At 45.4% G+C, this 26,361-nt stretch overlaps 1 protein-coding gene across 4 annotated transcripts in view; it reads left to right on the forward strand.

Moving 5' to 3' along the window:
• The window catches only part of NTRK3 (neurotrophic receptor tyrosine kinase 3), a 351,764-nt gene extending 335,252 nt beyond the window's left edge, over nt 1–16,512 (forward strand). For all 4 annotated transcript variants that reach the window (XM_073226998.1, XM_073226999.1, XM_073227000.1 and 1 more), the window contains one exon: nt 222–16,512. In XM_073226998.1, coding sequence (XP_073083099.1) covers nt 222–407 — 186 coding nt within the window. In that variant the 3' untranslated portion in view covers nt 408–16,512. The remainder of the gene's footprint in view (nt 1–221) is intronic.
• The last annotated feature ends 9,849 nt before the right edge of the window (nt 16,513–26,361 follow it).

Raw genomic sequence — 26,361 nt, forward strand, 5'->3', positions numbered from 1 at the left:
CTGACGGCCTGGCCCACGGGCAGAGGACCAAGGGCAGCGGTGGGCGGCCTGCACAGGGCGGGTGGGGAACTCGGTGCCGTGGGCTGCCCGGCCTTCCGCCTGCGCCCGGGAGGTCCCGGCTCCGCCCTGAGCCGCTCAGGGAAGTGGCTGCCTTCTGCTGTCTGTGCACCACGTTCTCAGGCTGAGCTTCGGAGGTAACCTCCCCGTTCTCACTCTTCCAGGTCATCGAGTGCATCACCCAAGGTCGTGTTTTGGAGCGGCCCCGAGTCTGCCCCAAGGAGGTGTATGATGTCATGCTGGGCTGCTGGCAGAGGGAGCCCCAGCAGCGGCTGAACATCAAGGAGATCTGCAAGATCCTCCACGCGCTGGGGAAGGCCACGCCCATCTACCTGGACATCCTCGGCTAGTGGGGCCGGGGTCCCACAGTCATACTCCTGTCTCCTGGCCTCCCCTCCCCTTCTTCCACCTCACACCTCCTTTCTTCATCCTTGACTGAAGCGAACATCTTCATATAAACTCAAGTGCCTGCTACACATACAACACTGAAAAATAAAGAAAGAGAAAAACCCTGTAAGGCAGTTTGGCATATATATATATATACATATATATATATATTTATATATCTAACTATCTATCTATCTATATCTACAGAGAGATACCTTCTTCTCTAATACAGAGGGAAGCTATTGAAACAGAAACCGCAAGACTGTCACACGGACTCAGAAAATCTTAAATATTATGAACACAAATGAAAACTCCCCTTTGACTTAAGTTGCGGCCCGTGCTTCTTTAGCTCCAGCTTTTCAGAGCCGAAGACCTTGACGACGCAGAGACAATCTTCAAGCTGAGACGGGGAGGAGCTGGGGTGGAGTGGGAATAGTCGTTGCCCAGGTAATCACCTGCACAGGTGTGTTACCTGCGAGCTCTGCACAGGTGCATGGGCAGACCTCATCCACCGAGCTCAGCAAGGAAATAGCACCAGACCGGGTGCCTCTGGGATGCCTCCTGCCCCCCCTGGCCATTGTCTCTAGGCCCTCCCCCTTCCCTCCACTTCAAGGCATTTCTCTGATTCGGCCGTTCTACAAAGTAGAGTCCTGATGCTTTTGGGGGTCAGCGATGACTCCTACCAGTAAACATGGAAACAAACAGCAGCAGAACACGAACCCATGACGGCAGTGGACTGTGTCCACGGTGGATGTAAACCAGGCTCTGGTCCCTTCTAAATTTGAAAGCGATGATCTGTCATCTACCCTCTGAACCTCGAGAACTGGATTTTCTGGACTTAAAGAACCTCAGAAGAAAGAGCTGAAATCTCAACGCTGTCAAGGCACTGCCTTCCGTCTTTCCATCGCCGGAGACTCTGTGACTCCTACTCCCACATTCAGGCCTTTGGGGAGCTCTGGGGGCGGGTAGGGAGCAGCCCCTGAATCATCTGCAGGTGTGGGCACAGCAGTGTTCCGACAGCAAGAGACATAACTCCTTGTAGGCCATTGTAAGGTGTGTGACGCTGGGGTCTCTGTTTCTCACCCTGCCTCCCCTAGCCCCTCGCCCCAACTTCCTGGCCTTCTGCCAAGTCCCAGGTGAACCCCACCGTCGGAGAGGAGAGCCACATCTGGTGAGAGGCACGGAGCTGGCAGTGGAATGGGCAGGAGCCGGCAGTGGGGGAATCTATCTGGTGTCTGCACCCAGCCCCTTGGCAGTCTCCTCACGTTTGCAGGCCCTGGAAGGATTGATGCATCTGCCTTTGAGCGGCTGTGCAAATGTAGGGGCTGAGAAATCGCTTTTGTGGCTGGGGGTGGGGGGAGGGGCTGTGGATCCCTGGGAGATGTCCAATGCGTGGCCACGGCTGCAGGCCTGGCATCTTAATGAGGGCCGAGCCCTGCCCAGGGAGAGAGAGTGAAGCATGCAGGCTGCAGCCGGCTCCCACTGTCCCCGCACCAGGGGAGTCACTGTGTTCCTGGCTGCTGCTGCTTGCGAGGACTGCAGTGGGGCGGGTCTCTGGGCCTCCCTGACATAAGACGTCAAAATGCCTGCGGAAGCCAACAGGCTGGCCCACAGAGCCTTCCTGCTGGGGAGGAGAGGCTGTGTCACTCCAAGGCCTCTGGCCCCTCCACCCGACCCCAGGCCCAGAGCTCCCTGACCAACTGGCCTTCGCCCACCTGCAGCCTCCTGGGGGCCTTGCCCTGCCAGCGTAAGGGACTGTCAGCAGCCTGGACATCCTGGTCAGCTGCAGTGTGGGCATCCCTGAGTCGGGGTCAAGACTGAATTCTGTATTTGTGGTTCTGCTTCCAACAAATGTTTTTATTCAAATAGAAAAGAGCTGTGCTCAGACTGTAGGCTACAGCTGGGATGCAGGGATCCGGAGGCTGCTCAGCTGGCCTGGGAAGCCGGCAGGGCGGGGCGGGCAGCTGGAGTTTGGTGGGGGCTTTCTCAGCGGGCTGTGCTCCCAGCCCAGAGGACTTTGAAGGGGCGCCCTTCGGACTGACCACCTCAAAGGACTCTGCTGCTGGCCAGTGCGGTTTCCCTCCTGTCTTTCCACCTGGAGGCCCTGGGTCTCTCTGGGGCTGCTCCTGCTGGGTGGATCTGGGCAGTCAGTCTGGTTCTGAACTGGGTAGCTAAGGGAGGGGTGCTCACGAAGGGAGCGGTCAGGGGGCTGGGAGGGGTGTCTTTGTTTAGATGCGAGACCCCGGGGTTCCTCTTGCTGCCATATCATCCCTAGAAAAAGACCCTGTGTGGCTTCTTTCTTCCAGGCTGTGTGTTTGTGGAACCTCATCATCTGATGGGCTGGGAGAGGGATTGGAGGCTGGTGGGCTACCTGGGAATGAGGAATGTGCTAGGGTCTCAGCTCAGGGCACTGAGTCGTTATGGCCCGATGGAGAAAGGCAGTTCCTTGGGGAGCAGGAGCATCGAAGGGAACGAGGTTGCTGGGTTGCCCTGGTCTTAGTCCCATGGGCCTCTGTGCTGGCCTCGGGGTCATGTCTCCGGCGTGTCCATCATCAGCGGCTGCCTGTTGTAAGAGCAGAAGGCAGAGGGTGGCACAGGAAGGAGGCGTGGAGGCGGGACTGCTTGCTTACTGATCTCGGATTCTCTCTGAAGAGTCTACACTATTAATTTATTACCCTTGGCAGGTAAAAAAAAACAAAAACAAAAAACATTTAGGAGCATAAAGGAGGCAGAGAATAGGGCTATGGAAAAGGAGGGGTACTCTACGGCTCTGGGGATGGTAATTATTCCCCCTGCAGTGGGACAGGATGATAAAAATTATGGTGCCTCAGTTTCCCCATCTGCAAAATGAAAGGTATGCTTGCTAATCTCTGGCCCCTTCAAGTTCTGAGTTTTTAGATTCCAGCAGCACGGAGTCACTGTGTTCTTTTTCTCAGTACCACCCTGCAGTGCCAGGGCCAGCCCTCCTCAGGCCGTGTGTGGGTGGGGCAGCTGCCTCTGAGGGCCACCCGGGCAGTTTTCCTTTGCCCCTAGATCACAACAATGGAGAGGCTGCAGTGGCTGAGCTCCTTTAGGCTCAGAGAAAGCCTTTGGTCTCGTTCCCCGTCCCAGCCTTCCTGCACACCGAAGAGCACCAGAGGTTTATTTATTTACTTACTTTTAAAGAGCCTAATGCAGTTAAATGAGTTCTGAAATGACAATCCCGCTAGGAGTACGGCCGCCCCGGTCCGCTTACCGTCACCCCTCCAGACCAGAAGCTACAGTTAAATGGCCAGGGCCGAGCCGGTGTGAGAGCGGGGCTTGGTGTGACTGTGGGGACTGTGTGTGCTGCTCAGGTCACCCAGGCAGATGTCCCTGCTGTGCCATCCTCACCTGGTGCCCTCCCAGACTGGGTGCGAGGGGCCCGCTTGTTGGGTGGTCACCTGGGAGGAGGGGGCATGGGAGGGTCCTCCCAGCTCTTTGGTGGTGAACCCCCATGCTGCCCTCTGACTACACCCTTGGCCTCTGAGTGGATGGAGAGAGCAGGCCTCTCAGCCTCCTCTTGTTAGCAGACAAGGACTCGATGCTCCTCCACTGAGCAGATCCCGCACAAATCATCCCTGGAGACAAGCTTCCCACTGGAGACAAACCTTGGTCCTTCTGGCTTCTGGTTGGTTGACTGTGACCCTTGCTCTGTGGTGACGTTTACTTTACAGAATACACTAGTGCAAACATTTCTGGTGCTACATCCTCCGACAGATGCCAGCACCGACAGGAGGGCTGACAGCTAGTTTCTGAGGCCGCATGAGACTCAGCGGAGAAGCAAGTGTGAGCCAGTCATGCCGGGAGAATGTGGGCCGCATGGGAAGCTGGGTGGGAATGTGGGGCCGGGGGAAAGACCATCACAATCCCTGCCTTAGCTTTTAGTTCCCCAGGTGACCTTGGCCAGGTCAGCTCATCTATCAGAGGATCAGATTTCTCATCTGAGACATTTAAGAGGTTGGAATAGATATCCTTAGGGTTCCAGTTAAAAAAAAAAATATCCATGTTCTGGTCCCACCTGTTTTTCTTTTTGCTGTTGTATTTTGTTTTCTCACTTTGCTTGTTAGAAATAAGAGAGGAAATGAAAGCCAGGTAAGGAAGGGGACGGAGGAAACATGTCCAATGGCAAGAAATTGACGATAGAAGGCAGACAGGAAAGGGATATTGGTGGGGGAACCAGGTACACAAGCCAGGGGCCCCATTTCCTGGTTTTCAAGGGGGCTGCTGCCAGGCCCCCTGGTGGACTTTCACCAGCCTGTCCTCCTCATCTACCCTGCCCAACACTGACATGCCCCAAGTTGGCAGAAACTGGTCCGAGATCCAGAGACAGACCTGCCCACTTCTCATGCAGGTCACTAGGAATCTGAGGTCAGCACCAAGAGATTTTCCCCTTCAGGTACTATTGTAAGGAGGTGTATTTTGGAAAGAGGGCAGGGTTTGAGGTCGCAGACTACTCAGCAAAGTCCTTTTGCCATTCAGGACCGACTGATGGCTTTCCCTTGCTCCCTTTTGCCAAGCTAAACAGCAGTAACGTTTTCTTGACTGAAGTACGTTTAAGACAGTGGGCAGCCTTGGGATTCAGGGTCTTCTCTGTGCTTCTTTTAAAGTCTGGAGCCAGGAAATATCTATCAATGGTTGTTGAACAAGCCCATGAACTGGCAGTCAATTTGTCCTCAAATTCTCCTGGGACATTGGTGGTCAGCTGTGGTTGGATGCCGACCTGCTAGAATGCCTAATGGCATCTGCCCTGGAACAAAAAAAATGGCACCTTTAGCTCAGGGCTTGAAGTTGTAGTTACTGTGTTTTTGGTCCCTGGAGTGCCAACCTTTTTATGTGATACCAAATACATTTTTTTTTTTTTTTTGGCCAACACTTAATAGGTTTTAGGAGAAAATTCCGAGTTTTTGTATCATTACTAAGATTTCAATATAGGCTTCAGAAAATGTTTTGGGATTGCTTAACCTCACTGCTAGCGCCATTCTAGGAAAGGTATAGACCTGCATACATTGGATGCTTCTATCGATATATTCAGTTGCAATAGCGTCAGTGAAGGTCTGCTTGGAGTCAGCAGGACCTGTGTGGGATCAGCAAGATTCCATAATGCTTGATCTCTCTGAGCCTTATGGTTCTCGGGGATGAGAAATCCAGAGATGGACTAGCCTAGGAGACGTTCAGAAAGGTACTGATGGGACACCTGTCATCTTGTAACATTTGACCATTTGGTGCTCCGTGAATTAAATTATGCTGATGACTACATTCTGAGCATCTGAAAATCACTCTTTCAGGTTGGCTGCCTGGTAGATTACCACAGGGGAACCATTTCTGCGGTATCCCATCTGAGGGTTGGTATAGCATTTACCAGCCCTGCCGGTGAAACCAGCCCCCAGCAGGGATGGGAGAGAATGTGAGATGGTGGGAATCACTTGGTCTTCTGCAAAGCCTTGCTGACTGTGGTGGGTATGGTGAATATCACCATACTAGGTATTAGGGCTTTTGCCGTGAGCACAGGCTGTCCACCCTAAGGGTGGAATTGGCTTCTGATAGGGTCTTTGTTTCCCTCGTGTCATCACCCCAAAGATAGTCCCTTTGACTGCTTAAAAGACTCCTGTACTTTGCAGCAAAAGACATCTCTGGCCCAAGTCTCAGGATGCCAACATAGACACTTTTCTATTTCACAGGGAGATCTGCGGAGATTCAGAGTCCCCATCATAACACTTGGAATTCTGAATCAAAGTAATAAAATTCAGATTCTCCTTTCTCTTGATCTAACCAAGTCCCAAATTTGAAACAAGGCCTGGTTTCGTATTTGCAGCAAGAACAATGTCTTAATGCTGGGCTGTCTTCCATTGTATAGAGGCAGGACAGTAAGCTTGTTAATTTTTGCTAATCGCCAAGGAAAACCTGACTTTGTGTTTAGTGCCATGGCCCAAGTTTTAGCCTACAGGAGACACGTAGGGCCGACGAAGCTGGAAGTTTCTAACAGAGGATGTTTCAAGATAATACAGATGAAGAAAGGTCTTTTGGACATCTTTGGATGACCTTTGGAAAGGCCAGTGTGTTGGTGCTCAAGTCTCGCTTTTCAGTCGAACATCTTAGGAGAGGAATTGATTTTTTCTCACTTTGGACAATGACACATTTAGACATCCTTCGTGAAAGTTCAAAGGACTGAGAGCCCAGATACCCACTGTTTACTTTGATATTATTTTGGATGCAACATCCCTAAAGTCCAGCAAGAAATGTGAATATTCAAGTCTAAGGCTGAAAGTTATTCCTTCATTTAAGAAAAGCGTATGGGAGTGATAAAAAAAAAAAGAAAAAAATTGTAATACTTTAACTGATAGAACATACTCAAATGAAGGGCTTCCTTGAATGTTTTCTTTCTTGGAGAACCATCCATGTTTCATCTCCATATAACAGCTTCCCAACATCTAGCAGAAGCCTCTGAGCCCACCTCTGGCATAACAAATAAACCTGGTCCAGGTGATTTGATTTCTGCTTCCCGTAGAAAAGAAGTAAATTTCAGTAAAGAAGATTTTCCTTTATTTTTATTATTTTCACTTTTACTGTTTTTTTTTGTATGTGTGTGTGTGTGTGTGTGTGTGTGTGTGTGTGTGTGTCTGTTTGGCTGCTATTCTCCTGCTTCCGTGGGACTGACAGTCTAGTTAGTTTCTCAAAGTCCGTGAAAGTTTTAACACGAGGTGAATTCCAGGACCACAAACAGTTTGGACTTCAAACAGTGAGAAAATTGGTGTTGAATGATTCGGCACACAAAATAGAAAACCTTCATTTCCTGCAGGCGGGATGGAATTGACTGTTATATTAAGACTTCTGAAGGAGTCCTGCCCTGAGTAATTTCAGTGCTGTCAGACAGCGCTGACATCTAGATTAACCTCTGTGCAGTGAAGTTTACTGCAAAGCTCATTGAGATGCACGTGCTGTATCTCTGCAAATCTCATCTGGAACCCTCGGTGGCCCACCCTCCGCAACGCCCGTCCCTCCCTCACCTGCTTCTCTCTCTATCCGTGAACTTTCAGCCTCCAGGAGCAGAGGAGCCATGACTGGGAGCTGACCTCAGGAGAGGGAGTTTTGACTTCCTTCTGACCACAGTGCTGAGCCAGGCTTTCTGCTCAGTTGGAGTGACAGTGGTTGTCTTCGTATTGGTTTTCCCCTGAGGGGACTGAAAAATCAAGGTATTAAAGCTACTCTCGTGATGACCAACAGTTGTGTAGCATATCTCGATACTACACAAGTGAAATGGCTTATGAAGAAGCCGTGTGGCTGCACTGGTGAGCCCTGCTCTGGGGTCCCCAGTCCTCTGGCACTGCCAGGTCCAGATGCAACAGGTCATGGATAACTGCAGCCCGGGAGCCAGGTGGGGAGGTGGGCGCTGAGGGACAGAGGGCTTGCCCTGTCTGTGCAGGTATTTGCTGTGGTCCTTACAAGAGAGGCAGTGTCAGCTCCTTTCCCTCCTGACTGGGACAGAGGATGTGTCTGTCCTCTAAACCCCAGCTTATCAGCTCTGTCTTTATGCACTGACGGGCTCCAGGATGACCCAGACTCTTTCTAACTCTCTATTCGGTGCCACACTAAGGCACTGTGGCGAGCAGAAATCTCAAAGCTGAAATCACAACTTCTCTGCAAAGTGAGGCTATTCATTACATTAAAAGTCTTGAGAAAAGACCTTTAGCTTAGATTCAGGCACTTTCAGACTGTAGAGTGACTCCACACCATCACAGGTATTTCTGGAAATGGACCTCAGGATTTTAGACTACCCGGAAGTCCAGAGAAAACTGATTTCTCTGGGATTTCACTGATTGACTCTGAAATCAGTTTTCCTGCTTTGCCTCTTGTCTCTAATATGAATATCAAGAATCTCCTTCTATGTTCTTAGATAACTTCTTTAGGAGAAATGAAAGCTTCTAGCAAAGGACATTGCATTTATTGACTGGGAAACTAGATTTCTGGGCCACATAATGTCACAACACATAGAAGCGACTCTGATGGCTGTATTTAAAAGTGATTATCATTGCTGCATTTGTTCTGTATGCTCAAGCTCACGCAGTGCAAACAGCGTTCATCTTTCTCTCTCATTACTTAGAATGCTTGTTCCTGTGTGCACATATGCACACACACCCATGTAAATGCCTCTGCACTCCAATTGGCCCAACAAGGCCACATGCCCATCGGTGTTTCTCCCATGGATCTCCATGTGTATGTGTGTACAAATATGTGTGCATCGGGCCTGTGGTCTCATAAACTTACCTAGAACTTCCTTCAGTATCATTACACAGCCTCTGACTTCCTGCACAATGAGTCATGTGTGAAGTTAGGGTTTTTTCAAGGAAGACCAAATCCTGTGCTTTAAGGACCTTCACATGTAAAAGCGAGACCAGAGTTCTCAGAGAAACAGAAAACCAAACCGAACCGTGGTACAGATTTAATTGAATTTCTGGGACTCGGGGAACACTGCATTTGGGCTTGATGACACATATGAAGTGTGAATATAAATGTGAACCTGTTCAAGCAGTTACTGTGCCTGTCTTGGAGCTGAAACAATTGGATATAAAAACTCAGTTCATATTGGATATACAAACCTTAGTGTTAAGTGGGCAGCTGGCAGCTAGTTGCAGATATGTGCCCCTTTGCTGAGTCCAGCAAAGGGGCACATTTTCTGTGCCCCTTTCTCATCCCCTGCTCAGCTCAGATATCACTAAAGTATAGCTTCTCAAGGTCTCACCTAGGGTAAGTTTGCACGTCCCCGCCCTGAAGAGTCAGCCCTGCTTTAATCTCACGCTAAGTTCCTCTCTTATAGCCCTCCTTAGTTTTAGTTCTCGGGGACCTCTGAACTCTTCCTGTCCATCTGCTGTCTCTGACTCCACCCTCCGAAGGCCAGATTCCATCTCTGAGAAGTCAGATTCCAGCTCCCTCTTCTGGAGCCTGAGCATCAACCACGCTAGTGATTTAGTCTAGGTTTCCGGAGAAGAAAACTGTGTTCCGTCGCAGCCATCCGTCAGTCTCTTTCCAGCTCCGTGGACCAAGTGATTAGCTCCTCATTAGCACCTCATCAGCTGCTTCTGCACAAGAGACTCTGGAACAACAAGCCTATTATAACGCCACAGTCTGTCTTTTTGAAGTCATCCCTTCCTTCTGGCTTGGTTAGGAAACGCGGGCCTGCTACAAACAGCTTTTCCTTGAAATTCCTCTGGCTTTTTTTCTGGCTCTTAAATATACAGATAAATGGTAAACCGTGGTTTTCTTTTCTTTTTTCTTTCTAGGCCCCTATCAGTATGAGTGTACTGTGTCCCTACCAAGTAGGAGCGCCACAGGTCAGCAAAGTGTTTATGTATTCAGCAGAGTGGCTATGAAGTTGACACAGATTAGCAGCAGCGTTCCAGATCTTTAGGGGGATGGAGTCAATTTTCAATCAAATGGCACCTTTACTGTGTTGGCACCAGAAAGGCTTATACCTTAAGAACAGAGCTGAACCTGAGAACATGCTCCCGTTTTAGGGAACAATGAGGTGCAAGAAATTACCCGAGGAGCTGGGAAATCAGATCCCCTGTTGGGAAAATTATCATGAATCAAAAGATGCTTCAACTCTGTCCTTTACATGGCTTTGAAAAACACAATATGATTAACGATCCACATTCACCATTAAAAAAATTCATCATTAACCACACCCCTATTTAAAAAATATCGTTTTTTTCCCCTCAAAACTCTGGGGATAGTTCAATATTGTATTTTTTTCTTGGTCTTTCTAATGTTTCCAATGAGATTTCTAAGATGTTTCACTTTCATTTCTGTAGGGAAGACCTGGTGTCTATTTTAAATGATGTCTATGATAAAATGGCAAGTCAGGCAGAGGGGAGATAATGGGACCAGGAGCAAGAGGTGCTCTGAGGTCTCATTTCCTGCTGAATGATCTTGGAAAAAAGTGTCATTGCGTCTATGCCTCAGTTTCTTAATTTACAAAAGAGAACTGCTAACAAACCCCTGCTTGCCACAGAGGGTTAGCATGACTACCAGATGAGGTCGCAGCTGTCAAAATGCTTGGGGGCCTCGATGGGATGCCTCGAGAAAGTGAAGCCCCGTCTCTGGGAAGTCAGTGTTATAAGCAGCTGCTGGGTGCTGAGCTGGGGGTGGTTTTGGGGGTGTTCTTTGTTGTGAGGCACACAGATACTTTCTCCTTCACATTTCTTCAGTCCCTCCTCGAGACTGATTTTATCATTGGCAATCCCCTGTCATTGGAATGACCACTGAGCAGCCGGGGGTGGAGAATCCCATTGCACCAATGCGCATAGAGAGACGATGTTTTCCCTTTTTGGCTCTGTCACTAAAAAGGGATTGCTGGTAGAGTTTTGTTTTTAGGCCTGGCACCCTGAACGTTTTGTGGCAAAATAGCAGCTCCTGCTGCAGATAGTCCATATCACCTGCTTGTGGCTTCCATGAGAGCTCTGTAGATTTAAATGTGATGTTTTTTTTTTTAAGTAAGATTATATGAAGCTTCCTCTATAAATTGGGTGATGAGACTCATCTTGCAGGAAGCGCACGAAGTTATAATGATCCTGAAGCAGTAGCACATGCATTCTAGGGCAGCGTCTGGTGCCTGGGAAATCACCTTAAGACGGAAAACACTGAGTGAAGACCAAATGCGAAAATACACTTCTAACAACCCTGAGCACCCACAAATAAGTGTGAGTGGGGTTCCCCACCGGGAAAGGCATTTAATTGGAAATGAAAGCCCGGATGATAAGTCCTGAGGCCAGATTGCCAAGGTTTCAAAAGTGAGGTCATTTACAGCCCCTAAAAAGAATCCCAGACATTTCTAAAACCACCCAAAATTGTAAGTACTTTGCAGTGATGACTACTGACCAAGTTGTCTTTCTAATATTATTTCTTTCAAATCTCCAAGTGACAATCATATATAATGTAACTGACTAAATGCTGTGTATTATTATTATTATTATTTTTTAAAAAAAGGATTTTGACCACTCCGGAGAGAAATCTGAATAAGGCTGAGTACCTGAAATCCAATTCCTCAATGTCTTTCTCAAGTTCAGACTACGTCGGCTTCCTTTTTCTCTTTCTACTTTGGGCTCGATTTTTGTCTGTCTTCTATAGAAAGGCAACATGTCTGTTCTGAACGTCTGTCCAGGTGATTGTCCTCCTGCGACTGTCCAGCAGACAGAAAGCATTTTAGCTTTCTTTGAAATGAAAGCCAAAATTGGGTTGTGACTAGGATTTTAAATCATGGTGTGAAATCGGAGAAAGTGTGCAGGTTCAGGGCGGTGTTCAGTGATTCATTCTGATCCTTCTGAGATGACCTCCTTCACAGCACCGAAGGTCTGCCTTGCACAAGCCATTTCACTGTAGAACCCCTTAGTGACAAGGCTGATCATTTAAGGATTTCAGAGGTATCACTTGAGAAAGAACTCATTGGATATGGGAAATTTGATCCCCTATATTAACAGGAACAAGAAGAAGAACTTATTTTAATGCTTTTTTTTTTTTTCTTTCCTCTTTCCGGGAGTTTAGCCTTTCTTGGGGGCCACTGGGATAGTTCCTCTTCAAGGCTGGAAAAGATCGATTAGAACTCATATCTAAAAGCCAAGGCTCCCTCAAGCCCATTGGAGTTGGAGGCAACCAAAAAGTGACCCACGCTAACGTTCTGTTTCCCCGACAGAATCAAGGATCCATATTGGTTTTGTGTGTGGGCCATGGTGGGTGAGCTCCAGGGGCTTTGTCAAAATAAGGTGAAAAGAAAGCAGATCAGGACAAGAAAATTCTCTGAATGTGAGAGAAAACAGCCGTCTTGCTTTCTCTGGCAATGACTCGTGTGCTATTGAGAGAAGAATCATGTTCTTTTGCGAATGGGTTTTGCTTTCTGAGATACGTGTGTGTGTGTTGTCTGGGGGCTGGTTGGGGATAGTTAGGAAGTAGTTGTTTATGAGTTTAGACTTTCTCTTGAGCCTAGTAAATCTCTGCTTAGTTTCTCAGAATGTGACAATACTGTTAGGGTGGAGAGGAATTCAGAGGCCTATGTTTCAGTATGTGGTAACGTTTCACCCGAGTATTTCCTTCAGAAACTTAATCCTGGCAAGCCAAATTAATACTATGTTTGCAGTTGGTATCAGGAGAGAGAAATCAGTAGGTTTCTGCTCACCCTGGTGCTGAATCCATTGAGGGCTTCTTTTCTAAGGGTTATGGATCCTTGCTTCATGTGAGGGAATATACCAGTAGGGACTGAATTGTGGAGGTGGTTGAGCTACTCCATCAGTATTGTGGCAATGTATGACCTCCTGTCCCACAGGATGACTAGAGTCACTTTCAGGCTGCTTTCATTTGAAATGGCACAAAAAGAGGCCTTCAAAAACACGTTTTGAGGTCTGTCACCTAAAGTCAGCCTCTCCTGAAAGGTTTTTCAGTTTGATAGGCACCTTTTCTTGCTTCTCCCATCTGCCAGTGATTCTTGGGTGTCTGTTTTCAGCACCAGGGACAGCAAATACCTCCTTCAGTGGAACCAAGGCTGGTTATCCTCCTGATGGACCTTCCGTTCAAGGAAGAGTGGGTTTTTCCTTTACTTCCTGTCCACTGGGGCCTCAACGGGGAAGACCTTATTCATCTTTTGTTTCCAGACCTGGTGGCCTAGCTGTTTCTGACATGTTCTTGACTGGCTAACCAGTGATGGGGGCTGGGCCAACACCCAGGTCTCCTGACTCACAGGAGTGGAGACAAACGTACTTGGACATCAGTAGGGTGCACATTTTGGTGCAGGTACACCCTGCAAAGAAGTTTTCATGAGGCACTATTGACTTGTAAACTCCCAAATATGGGACTAATTATTGGCAATCACTTTCTTTTTAAAATTCGTCTGCAGCTCCCCACAACGTACAGGTCTATGCAATGCTCTTTGTGCATCGGCTGGCAATATGTCACGAGAGTTGAGTGGAAGCTATGAACTCCGGGGACAGAAAAGGGCCCAGGGATGCTGTTGTTAGGTATTTTGGAGACTCAGGGCAAGGCACTGTTTTGAGTGCCAGCAGCTCACCCTTCAATCCTGAGCGCTGTTCAGTAGCTAACTTTGCCTTCGACGATCATAGTAAAAATGCAAATGGGTGCACTGAGAAAAGAAGCGTAGCAGGAGCACATGTTGCCATTTTGCTTCGTGACTGGCTGGTTGTCGTTTAGCACGCTGATACGTAGATTCACTCTTAGAGGCAGCACTGTCTTCTCTTAACTAATGTTCAGCATCTTCCTCCTCGTGTCAGGGTGGCCCCAGAGCTGGGAAAGCAAGACAGCCACTCTGCATTTCATCTTAAATACTGTCTTCTATTTCACAGCTGTTAAATAAACTCCATCTCAACTGCCTCGGGACCATCCAAGGCTCTGAACGCTCGCGCATACCCTCTCTTCCACTGTCTCCATTTCAGTGTTGCTTACCATAGTTCATAACACCTAGTGGTGTAAGACCTTAAGGGATTCTTTTGAAGGATACTTCTCAGGTGGCAGCAGCAGGTAGAGCCAAATCTCAGAGGAGCAGTTTCAATGGCATTACAACTTTTAACCTTGGATGGAGTGGGTCTGAAGAGAAGCCGTCCTTTCCCTCCATTCCTTGATCTCTTGGGGGCCTCCCATTCCAGGGCTTGCATTGCAAAAAAAAAGGTGTAAGTTCCTCTAGGTTATTATGTGAGGACTTAGGGGTGGAGGGTGGAGAGGTAGGTAGTGGCAGGGGAAAAAATTCTTTATTAATGTCCTTTAGAATACAGCTTTGTTTTATATTGAAATTGAGAAACAATCCTAATTTGGGAAGAATATGTACATGAAAGGCCTAAAGCTAGAGGAGAGCGTTCAAGAAGAGACATTCTTTTTCCTTAGAACAGAGAAGAGGTTGTAGATCCCCTGGCAGGAAACGAATGATCCATTGGCCAGCAGGAAAGGTGGTCTGAGACTGGAGAGACAGAAGCAGGCATTGTTACACATAGAAGCGGTGCCAGTGAGAGCCTCAGGTGGGAACAGGCCAGAGGACAAACTCCTACAGAGGTTCTCAGTACCTTTTCTGGAAAATTCCTACAATTTTCAAGAGCACTTCCAGCCCTCTGTGTCGTTAGAGGTGAGCTCAGCGCTACTTCTGGGTTCTTAAGGCAAATGCCCGAACAAACACCAAAGTCTTGTATTTTCCACCCTCAGCCAACACTGGCTGGTGTGAGTGGAATTTTTTTTTTCCCCTTCCCTATGTGAAAGGGACTTGTGTTCAGGAGAAGTGTCCTTTAAACATCCAGATAAAACTGGAGGTAATTTTTTGCATGAGTGGCTTTTTACAGCTAGGTCTAAAGCAGAACAAAACTTGTATTAAACTAAGTGCTACTTTACATATCTTATTTCAAGGGAAATGAAGGACTTATTGCCGTGTAAATGATGTACACTGATTTGTTTCCTACTGGACATTACATGTCCCTTTATCTTTAGGCTGATATTGTGCAGCAAACTTTCAGTATCTAGAAAATCAGCTTGTACCTGCTTCTGTGCACTCTTAGGATGTTACATTCTCAGAGAGGAATTTTGCAAATGAAGTTTAGGTGGCGTTGTAACTGATTTCCACCCCGTCCCTAAGCTTTCTATACTAAATATATGTAAAGTGATTATATCTTGTCTGATCCCATGTATTTGTGTGTGTCCCAATGTTTGTAAAAATGTATTGGCCGACCGAAGCGTTAGTTGGATTATGGCCACTGCTGAACAAAGGTGTATATGGCATGTGGACATGTGACACATGCGCACACTTGTTCTCAGGTCAAGCTGATCTTACAAAGTTTAGGGGGAAAAAAGTTAACGATGGATATAGTATTGCCAAGCCATCACTCATGGGTGGAGACCCTGGCAGCAGCAGAGTTGAGGTGTGCTCAACTGGATTTTACATCATTTTAATCTCAATTGATTATTTCTCAGTTTTATGTTGAGACTTAGAAATAATCCTCTATGAAGCTTATTTGTTTGTTTTTTATTCCCAGACCACTGGAAAGTGCAGATCATGCTTGCTTCCATCATTTGGACCCCAAAGTTGTTCATTGAAAATGGGTGGCTGAGGTTTTAGTCAAACCGAGTCTTACTAATAGCGCCCCCTTCTGGAGGTGCTATTTCCCCATTCAATCCCTTCATGACAAATGAATCCTTTGGCCATGCTGTTTATTTGCGTTCTGGCAAGTCTAGGAGAATCAATTTCATTAAAATGATGATTGTATTTGCCTTTGGAGAAGAGGCTCATGGTCTAAGTACTGATGTAAAGGTGTCCTTTATGCAAAAAAAAAAAAAAAGAGGATTCTAACTCGGTAAGATGGGCCCAGGGTAGGGGGGGCTGTGTTCTCATTTGATATTAAGGGGTGCATTGACAAGGCAAGCGTTTGCCCTTTCTCTATCCCCCTCCCTATCCCTTCCTTCCTCCCCCAACCTCAAAAGAAAACAGAAAATTATTTTTTTAAATTGTAGCGATAATTTATGTTTAATACAAAGGATGATTTAATGGTATCACCAAAGGTCATTTCTCCCACTGCGCATGTCCTTCACTCCCGGCCCCGTGCCCATCCCTGCGTTCCTCACTGTCATCCTTTTCCCAAGGCAAACATGTGTCCTCATTGGAGTCTCTGGGTGTTGGAGGTAAATGTGGGGGTGGAGATTTAATACCACGACACAAATGAAAACCAACCATCCTTCACTTTCCAATGGTTGATTCTACAAGAAGGAAACTCTATTCTTGATTTTTGCTTAAAAATATTTTATACATATATATGTATATATGTGTGTGTATGTATGAACATATGTATGTATATGCACATGTACATGTATATATGTATATATCCATCTCTGATATAAATATATCATATGTGAGAGAGTTGTAAATACTCCTTGGTCATATGTCTGTCTTCCACATGGTCTCATATCTTCAATGTTATGTTAATGACTCCATTTATCGATTGATGAAATCGTGTGTAGACCTGTATCCTCCTGACATAGTTTATGTAGGGTCTCTTCTCAAATAAAGAATAAAACATTGGTGCCTTTGTTTTATTTAGATATGTGACTTAGTAGAAAATTGTGTTGAATTGAAATCTGGGTGAGTCCAAATGTGTGGCAAAGACTGTAGGATAGCATCCTCCTGACGGCTGGGACCCTGGTCTGCTGAGGGCATGAGGAGCTTCCGTGATGTTTGGGGGAGCCCCTGAGCTGCACATTGGGTCGGTACGAGGGTTTCAAGAAGAACATACGCACATTTGTGACTTGAGCTGGGGCCCAGGGAAAGGATTGAGCACCTCCAGCTCTCTGTCATGGTAACGTCCTGTCGCTCCACATATGCTATTATTAAACTTTCTAGTTAAAATAATTTCACTTAAGTTCCCAGTATGGGCTAACATTTGTTTCCTTGGCTATCTTTTTATCTCAAAGCTTCCTTGGCATAATTACTTGAAAACTTTGTATCTCTCTCTCTCTCTTTTCTTTACAATTCCTGTTCCTTTCTCTACATCTTCCTTCCTTACTTCACATAATGCTTTTCCTTTAATGAGATTCCATTAATTTCTTCCACAATCTTCGATGCATTGTAGGGGAGAGACAGGAAGGTATAGACTGTAATTTCACTCATGAGAGTTCAAAAGAGATACAGAAGGGCTGAAGGCACGGTTCCCCCACCTTATCGCTACTGAAGTTTCAGACCAAGGAATTCTTTGCTGTGGGAGGCTGTCCTGTACATTGTAGGATGTCTGTCCACATTTTCTTTAGAGCAGCAGTCTGTCCTCCTCTCAAGGTATGTCGACCAGAAATACCTCCAAACTCTGACAAATGTCCCCTGGGGCAAAATGCCCTGGTTGAGAACCGCTGCTTTAAAGGTTTAGATCTGACTGCACAATGAATGGCACATGGTATTAAAAAGGGGATCAAATTCAGGAAAATCAAGAGCCCCTGGTAGTACAGCAACCCTTTCCAGACCAGCTGCTTAACTGTACCACATGGTAAGCGGGTCCCTTTTCTCGGAGCGCATCTCCCTTCAGAGCCTGTTGCTAAGGGTCAAGTTACAGCATCACGTTTGAGGTTCAGGCGGCAACAGAAAAATCTTCCTTATCTCCATATATCACATGTGTCATTATAGAATGGAATACCTGTTCATGCTGCTTTTTAAAAAATGTGTAATTCATATGGCTCTGAGTGGGAAGAAACCCAAACAGGTTATGTCCCTGGGAAACAAGTGGAACTTGCATCAAATCTTCCCCGGCAAGAGCTACTATTCTCTGAACAACGATAGGTGCGTAGCACATCCTTCACAGATTTGTTGAGTTGGACTGGCTTTCTCAGTCTCCAAACATCCCATCACTTGTGTGGTGTTCAAAGGGCTAAACCATGCCTTGTGAACCTCACTTACGAAGACACACAGGATGCAGACTTCTGAGCAGCCTGACAGCGTGGCAGTTACCAGTACGCATCTCTCCTCCCTCAATGTGGCAGCCCGTGCACCAAGGGTTTCCTGTGGCAGCTTGTATGGCAGAACTGGGCTGCCTGAAGGCAGAAGTGGATGCTTCTCAAAGTACGATTTTGAATGCCCTCTAAAGTCTAAGCCTGGCCTGGTGCTTTGGTTTTTTTATTATTTAGCTCAGTGATGCCAAACGACTGAAGTGCAGTGAGAGACAGCGGGTCCCACCCCACAAGTGAAACCCTCAGCATCACACTTCTCCAGGGAGTCCTTCCCACTCTGTGCAGTGGCCAAAGAGGCCCTGGGGGTGCTTATCTACACTTCAGAATGTCCTCATGCCCTTGCAACTCATTATTTGGCATTTATATTGGGATGGGAATCCAAGCACTGGATACGGTTATGGACCTCTAGGTCTGGAAGGTCCTTGATGGATAATCTTATTCCATTACTTGCCTGTAGCCAGGATTCTCAAGTACACAAAAACTGGGAAAATCTCCCGAATGGAAGCATCTTCTGATGTTAGAGGTCACGGCTAATACTGTTGTCTTATGAAGACCACATGCTCTTAAAAAAATCATCATCCCAGTGGCGACACACAGACTCAATTGTCTAATAGAGAAGCTTTAGAAATTGCAACTGATCACCCCTGACACCGAACCCGGGGGCTGCCTTTAATAGGATGGATGGCAGAAGTGCCAGGAAGGCACTCATCAGACACAAAGGAGAGAGAAAAATGGATCAAAGCTGAACGTCAGCTGACCCTAGGGAAGGGGGTAATTCTTGGCCTGGGTCTTGGACATGTGCAGTGAGCTCCCAGGAATCCCAGTCGAGTTTCTCAGGATACCTTCTCTAATGTTCTGAGGCATGGCGGGGCCTGTTGTTCTGGACTGCGTGCTGTTCTTGCTCCTGCTAGGATGCTCAAGATCACTTAGCTATTAACCAGGGAAGCGTTCTATTTCTGCTTCTCTTTTTCCCCTATCACCAAGGCTTGCAATGTTCTCAATTATTCAAATCACTAGCGCAGGGCCCAGCAGAGGATCTAATTACTGCCCTGCTTGCCACTTGCTGACGAGCAGCAAGGGCCAGGGAATGACTTTAAAACAGTTAAGTAGGGAGGGGCAGCTTCTGTGGAAGGGTCTCTGGAAGTCTCCACTGTATTAGGGAAAGCAGGATGGCATAGGCTTGGGTAGTTTGCTGGGTCAGACCATCTGACTACAGACCATTGCCGGATACCCATGCCTCAGGAGAGAGCACAGACCTTGTGTTAAATCCGGAGTCTCTATGAGTGTCCTAGACATTATTATTTTTCTCTTCAGACTTTTGAGAACATTCACACACCCCTTTTGTCACTCAAGCTCAAGACGAATGTTAAAATGAAATGGAAAAAGGCTGTGGAAGGGGGAAGGCGCCAGGACATGGCAATGGGCATTCATATTTAAGTCAATATCACTATTTGTCAAGCAAGATCTGGGTCAAGTTATCTGCATGAGTTCATTCTTTTCATGGGGACAGATATTAATATTTATATTGTAGATGTGCTAATCCCACCTCAGAGGTTTAGAATCACTTGTCCAAGTCTTCGCAGTTACTTGAGGCAGAGGCAGCGTTTGAACCCAGAAATGGGGTTTCAGTCACCACTGTACACATCCTAACACATGGATAGAAGCTTCTACCCGAAACTGCAGTGGAGGGTTCCACGCCAAAGAAAACAGAAAGGAAATGCAGTTTGGGAGCCATATCTTTAGGATAAGTATCCATTTATTCATGTCATAAATTTAGGAGCCCTCTTATGTTACATGCATTGCAATGTGCCAGAGTCTGGAGAACTGCCCCACACTCTGGACCCCACAGTGAGCGGGAGGTGGTCTAGGTTGCTGGAGGAAGGGTCGAGTAAGACACAGAGGGACATCAAAGGAGGTCGGGGTTTCAGTTCATGAATTGGATGATGGCTAAGAGAAGAGTTTTTGGTAACGAGAGTGCCAGAACAGGGCCAACTTCTCACTCTTTTTGTGCTTGTGTTTGGTAAATTCTAGGGCTCTGAGATACACCTAACCAGAGTTCAGTGGGAGCCTTGACCTTCACCTGGACGTACTCCAGGTAGGAAGCCAGAATACTTCTCCCAAGTCCTTCTGCAGGCACTGATGTAGAGGGTAAGGGTAATGTCTCAATCATGGTGTGATACTCTCAAGTCACTGCTCCGGGCACACACAGGCTCTGCTCATTTCCCATGCCCGTGAGACACAACCAGCCACTCTCTCCTGCTACAGAATGGAAAGCCCTCCTGGCAGTGTTTTGTGCAATGGGGCTGATCTATAAATGTGATTTATAGAGTTAGTTCATTGACTGCCTCTAAGGCCAGCCCCAGCTGTCAGGAGTTTGACTGACAATTTCTGTTTATTTATTTCTCTCTCTATAATATCTGACTTCATATTATAAATTCTTTTGATTTGGAATTTCGTGGCATCTGCTCTGGTATTTATTGATGGTGTGCTCATCAGGGACTCTGTCTTTCTTGGGATGAGCTGGGCTGATTCTGACCATCGGGGTAAGGCTAGGGTCCTGATATCCCAAAGTGAGAGAACTTTACTGTTAATTTTTTGTGCCCCAGACAGGCACCTGTGTATGTGTCAGTAATAGGGTCACCTATGACAGATGCCTCTTATGACTGAGAACCAGTGGAAATAAATGGAAAAGAGTAACTCAGAGACAAAGTGATGTTTGACTACTTGAGAGAAGTCTGATGGGGTAGGTTTCGGCATGCCAGATCCTGCTTGGATGATGGTTACTGCATCCTTTTCTTTGTTCCTTCTTTTCTAGTCCACAGGTATAAACAAAAGACCACTAGTTCTCAACTCTTAGATGGGGCTTAGGTTTGTGTAGACAGAAGAAAGCCAGACTCACTCATCCTGAGCTGATGTTCTTGCCACATTTAACTTCCCATCATTCAAGCATTATTGGTGGAGTAGGGCTGAGAAGTCCTTCTGAAATGTTCAAGAAGCTTCTTGTACTAACTCGGGAGTGATCAAACGTTGGCCCAAAGATCAAGGGAGGGTTATGACGGTATTTTTTCTTACCCTGTAAATGTAGAGATTTCCATCCAGAAATAAACAACCAGTAAATTTCCTTGAGAAAAATGGTATTTAAAATAAAACAAAACATGCCTGCATCACGCTCATAAGAACTTTACATTTTTTCCTAGAGAAATGAGGCCACTTTTCATCAAGTTGTCTGTGTAGATGATACTGAGGGGAATTCCACAGATGGAGTATTCCTCAGTATCCCTCTGAATCTGACCTGACTACCCCAACTCTGGGAGTCTATCTGCAGGATGGACTGATATGGGCCCCCTATCCTGAGTTTTACCTGCTTTGACCCCTCATCTAGGTCCCAGAGAAGGAAGCTATCTTTCATTAATCATCTATTATGTATCAGGCACCACGATAAACCCTCACTGAACCATCATAACCACCCATGCTGTGAATTATATACTTTTATCTTCACATTTCCAGATGAGAAAACTGAGGTTTAGAGAAGCTGAATCTCAGAAAAATTAATTTCCTCACCAAAGGACATGACCAAGTATGAGGTGAGGGCAAAATTCAAGTTGACATCTATTTGCAAAGCAAATTTTGTTTCTGTTTGGTACTACTGGTGAGGACGTCTCAAGGAAAATTTCTAATTTGTTTTCGTCATTATTTTTCTTCCAAACAACTCGGAAGGAAAAATGCCTCTCATTTGCTCCAAACCTTCCATATCCATTAAGCAGCTGGAATCTTGGAAAGGTCATTTCTTGGCTTCAGTTTCTCATTCGTACAAGACACATGATCATATCTATAATCTGTTGTTATAGTACAGGGTCATGTGAGATCGTGCACAGAGTGTTTAGTGTGGGCAGGGTCTTGCACTTAATAGGCCCTAAATAAGTGGTAGGAATCATTGTCATAATCAGCATCACCACCATCACCACCATCTCCATCATTATCAGTTTCCTCATCTGCTTGGGTGTGGTCATCATCACCCACTCTGCTAAGAACTAAACGCCTTATTGTCCTGGCTTGGAGGCATTTTGGGAGGTTTTCTCTCTATGGACGTGGATGGGAAAGCCTCTGACAGCACTGACATTACATTATTGATTTGTGCCTCTCAAGGCCAAGCCCTTTTGATATTCATTAAATTAAACAATGAAAGAAAACCCCAGCTTCCACACTTTTCCAAGCATTGCCCGGATTCATTCACTTCTCAGCTTCCCCCAGCCTGGTCATGGCTATTTGTCTCTGACAGTCGCACAAGGAGAAGGTCACTGGCATTCACTTATAGATCCAGGAATAATAACAGCTCTCAGAGCTTCAAAACCGGAATGTATTTTACAAGAGTAAAAATTTGTCCTCCTGTCAAAAACTGAATGATAAAAGGCACAGGAAGAAGTGGAAGCTACGGCTTAGGGTTCATCTGCTGGTTGCTTAGGCGGAACTTGTCATTCCCCTTTTCTAAATGACAAAACTGAATCTCAGAGAGGTTAATTGACTAGTCTAATGTCACCCAGATAGTAAATGGCAGAGGTGGGATTTGAATGTGGTCCATCTGACTCTGAAACCTATGTTATTTCTACAATATTTTGTTGCTTTTATAATGTCAAAGGACTTGAAGACTCATAAACACCTGTACAGATTAAGTATACATTGCAGCTTCCCACAAAGGCTCCTCTGGGCAGGCAGGTCTGGGCTGCTTAGATGACCTTGCAGAGCCAGAGAGTTCAAGAACAGGCTCACCATTCTCCTCCCATGTGTTACGTTTATGGGCCAGGGAGAGACATTTCTCAAGCCCTGAGCATGGTCATATTACCTTGAGACCTTGAAAGTAAGAAAGAAGAATCTGGAAAGAAAAGCTGTCTCAGTGTCAGGCCCTCTTATTCCCTGGCAGGTATCATGCACTAACCACTTTGCTGCTCTCAAGGTAGGAGCATGATAAGATGATATTCTGGACTGTTAGCCTGAATGCACAGCAGACCACCATCACCGGGCATATTAAACTACAGTCGCTTTTTACCAGTAAGACAAAGCAAGAATATGTAAGCATTTCATTTCACAGCATCACAGTCAGAATTATTACCAGAGCCCCTCTGATCCAAAGCCTAGGTTACATTCTCTGGACATGGAAATTATCCTCTCTCAGTTTTCCTGTCTGTAAGAAGCCAGGATTGGGTGACATCTAAGAACAATTCTATCTCTAGCCCCCAGGCCCTATCTCCTGTTCCACAGATTACAACTGAGCAAGTTTGGAGGAGTTCATAAAATGAGTCATTTATACAAGAGGAGACAAGCAGAAGACCTACTTGCAATTAAAAAAATAAAAATCAAAACAAACTTAGAGGAAGCTGCTCCTCCCCTAAAGAATTATTTAAAAAGAAAAAAAGGAGATGAACAGTGCAGTTAAAATGACCACTAACCAACAAAAACAAACAGAAAACAGTTGAAACAGCAGGTGTCAGTGAACCACAATGCCTCCCCCAGAATAAATTCAACTCCGCAATAATTAAAGGTCAAAATAGGTGAGGTCATTGCTTGCATTTACACAGCTGTCCAAAAAAATGACAATTTTGCTACTACTAATAATGCTAATGCTAATAATGAAAAGTATTATCATTACATGATTATGATGACCATTAACATTAAATACCTGCCATTCTATGAACTGTCTTGGACAGGTATCACGATGTTCATTTTAAAGACAAAGTTACTAAAGTTCAGGGAGGTTAAAAAGATTGCCCAAATGCTCTCAGCTAGGAAGGCGGGGTTTCTCAGCCTTGTTGCTCTTGATACTTTGGGCCAGGTAATCCTTTGCTGTGGGTGGCTTTTCTGTGAGGATGTGAGCTGGCACCAAACTGTGCCATGCATGAGGTTCAACAGCACCCTTGGCTTCTATCCCCTGGATGCCCGTACCCATCCCCAACCCCCCAGTCATGGTAATCAAAGCTCCCCAGACATTGTCAAATGTCCCCTGCGCAGGGCAAAATTGGCCCCAGCTAAGAATTCCCATCATGATGGATGCAGATGGCTTTTACACCAAGGTCGGCAGACTGTCTAAACCCAAGAACACTATGCCGCTTAAGGGGATCATAAACTGAGAGAGTTTCTATATAAAGGTGATGGAGTTTAGCACAAGTACAGAATCTCTCTCTCAACAATTAGAAAAAGATGAAATGGAGAAAGAACCTAAAAACAATTTACTCGCATGAAACAAAGGGACCGGGGTATAACTTCATGCCATAAACTTCAAAACGTGGCGGCTGTAACCATAAACATGCTTGTGGACTTGATATGGTGCAGAATCTTCCCTTCAGCTCCTAGAAATGATGCTGGAGAAAGATGGGATTTGGAAAAAAAAATGCTGAGATTTTCAGATAAGTGACTGAGGGAGTGTGGGGAAGGCAAAGGGGAAGCCTTGGATGTAGAAGCCCCTGGTGACGTTGGGAGACTCTCATTAGAGGCTGAAAGGTTGATGAGAGCTCCTGATGGCTCAGGGCTCCACTCAGTCTGGGGAGAAATCCAGCCACACTTGCAGCCTAGTCATGGCTGGGAGAGCAGCCAAATTCTCTGTCAAAGGCCATTTTCACCCCACCAAGTCCTCCAAAAACTTGTTCCCTGCTGGTCAGTCCCTCTTTCCTCCTTTGGTTTCTCAGGCTACCAGAAAAACAGATAACACACAATACTCAACTCTCGCACTTCCGACGATGGACACAGGTTCCAGTTACGGTAGGAGGAACATTGCAGAGAATTCACTCACTCTGGATCAGAATGAACAGGTCTGGACATAACTGGCCATGTTAAGACAGAGCTAGTAAAAAATGCAATTATATATATGTAATTATAAAGGTACATACATACGTATAAAATCATATATATAACAAAGTTATAACATATAGATATAGATAACAAAATAGAAAGAAATGGATAAATGATGGATAAGTAGATGGGGAAGAGGAAAAGAGCTTTCAAAACACATTCAGAGAGCTGAGTCTTACAGAAATAAAAGATAAAAGAGGGGAGACATTCTCCAAGAGTACTTGGAATTACAGAGCAAACTAATAGGTGGAATTTAATAAGAATAATTTTATAATCAGATGATAAACAGCAGACTGCAAGAGGGAAAAGTGACCTTATGGAATGAAGGCAGCACATTGAAGAGCAACAATGGCATCATTTCTGGATTAATAAATAAATTAAAAAATAAAAAGGAAAAGAAGGGATATAGTAAACAATGAAGTTACTGACATAGAGAAGAAGCCTAAGGAAATCACCATGTGTTCAAGGAAAAGGAGTTTAATGCACCTAGAGGTAAGAGAATAGATATGGATATCAAAGGTGATTCTGCTGAGGTTAACTGGTATCTTTGAAAAAGAAAATCCAACAAATGGAATACAAATACTATTTGAAGGTATAAGGAGAGAAAAATCATCTTCAAAATTAGGAAGAAATGAATCTGCACATCAAAAGGTCAAACTGTGTTCTAGGAAACGTGTTCTGCTTAAATTATTAAATTTTTTGTACATAATTATTAAAATTGTAAAAAGTTGTACATAATTACTAATTTTGTATTAACATTGTACATAAGGAAACAGTTTTGAGGTGGCCAGGAATGAGAAAGCAAGTCTTCTGGCAAGGAGTGAAAATCAGTCTGGTCTATTTTTTCGCAGCCAAACCAACATTGAAGGTTAATGGGCTCATGTCTCCAAAGTGGGAAAGAAAGTAAGACTCAAGGAAATGATCAGCAGCTCTGTTCCTATTCAAATTTGGGACACCTGGGCCCGTGGACTCCATTTAAAACAAACAAGAAACTCTTTGAGAATGAAATCCATTCATTCAAAAGTTAACTATAGAACTATGGTTATGAAAGGAAATTCCTGGTAGACGCTCTGTATCAGAGGATTGTGGACCAATTGTTTCAAGGTGTAACAAAGAATGTGTGTCCTAAAAATTTTATAAACTCAGGCAAATTGTCATTCAGGTAGAAAGAAGACAGGCAGGGTCCCTACGTTGCCAACCCCGTCTCCCTTTGTCGCCCTCAACAAAGACAGGGAAACAATTCCAGGAGAAGAAACTGGGAGGGTTAGCAGTGAATCCTGTTGACTCTGGAATCAAATCTGAATCATACTTATTTCAATGATGGTGGAAATGATGGTTTTAAAACCATGAAATAATACAGTCATATTATATGTAACAAAACTGGTGGAAGCCAATGTTAAGAATTTTTTTCCATTTCTCCTGCTGGGATGCTAGTCAATATTATCTAAAGAGGAACAACTAATTTAAAAAATGACTCCAGCATTTTAATGTTTTACGTAATTTTTTAAATATATTAACCATGGATTAATTTTTAGCAATTATTGTTTCTCATGAAAGTATTATTTTTGGGTGGTGGGATACATGGTTATTTTTTCACTA

The sequence above is a fragment of the Manis javanica genome, chromosome 18 (genome assembly GCF_040802235.1).
Source record: "Manis javanica isolate MJ-LG chromosome 18, MJ_LKY, whole genome shotgun sequence".
Lineage (NCBI taxonomy): Eukaryota > Metazoa > Chordata > Mammalia > Pholidota > Manidae > Manis > Manis javanica.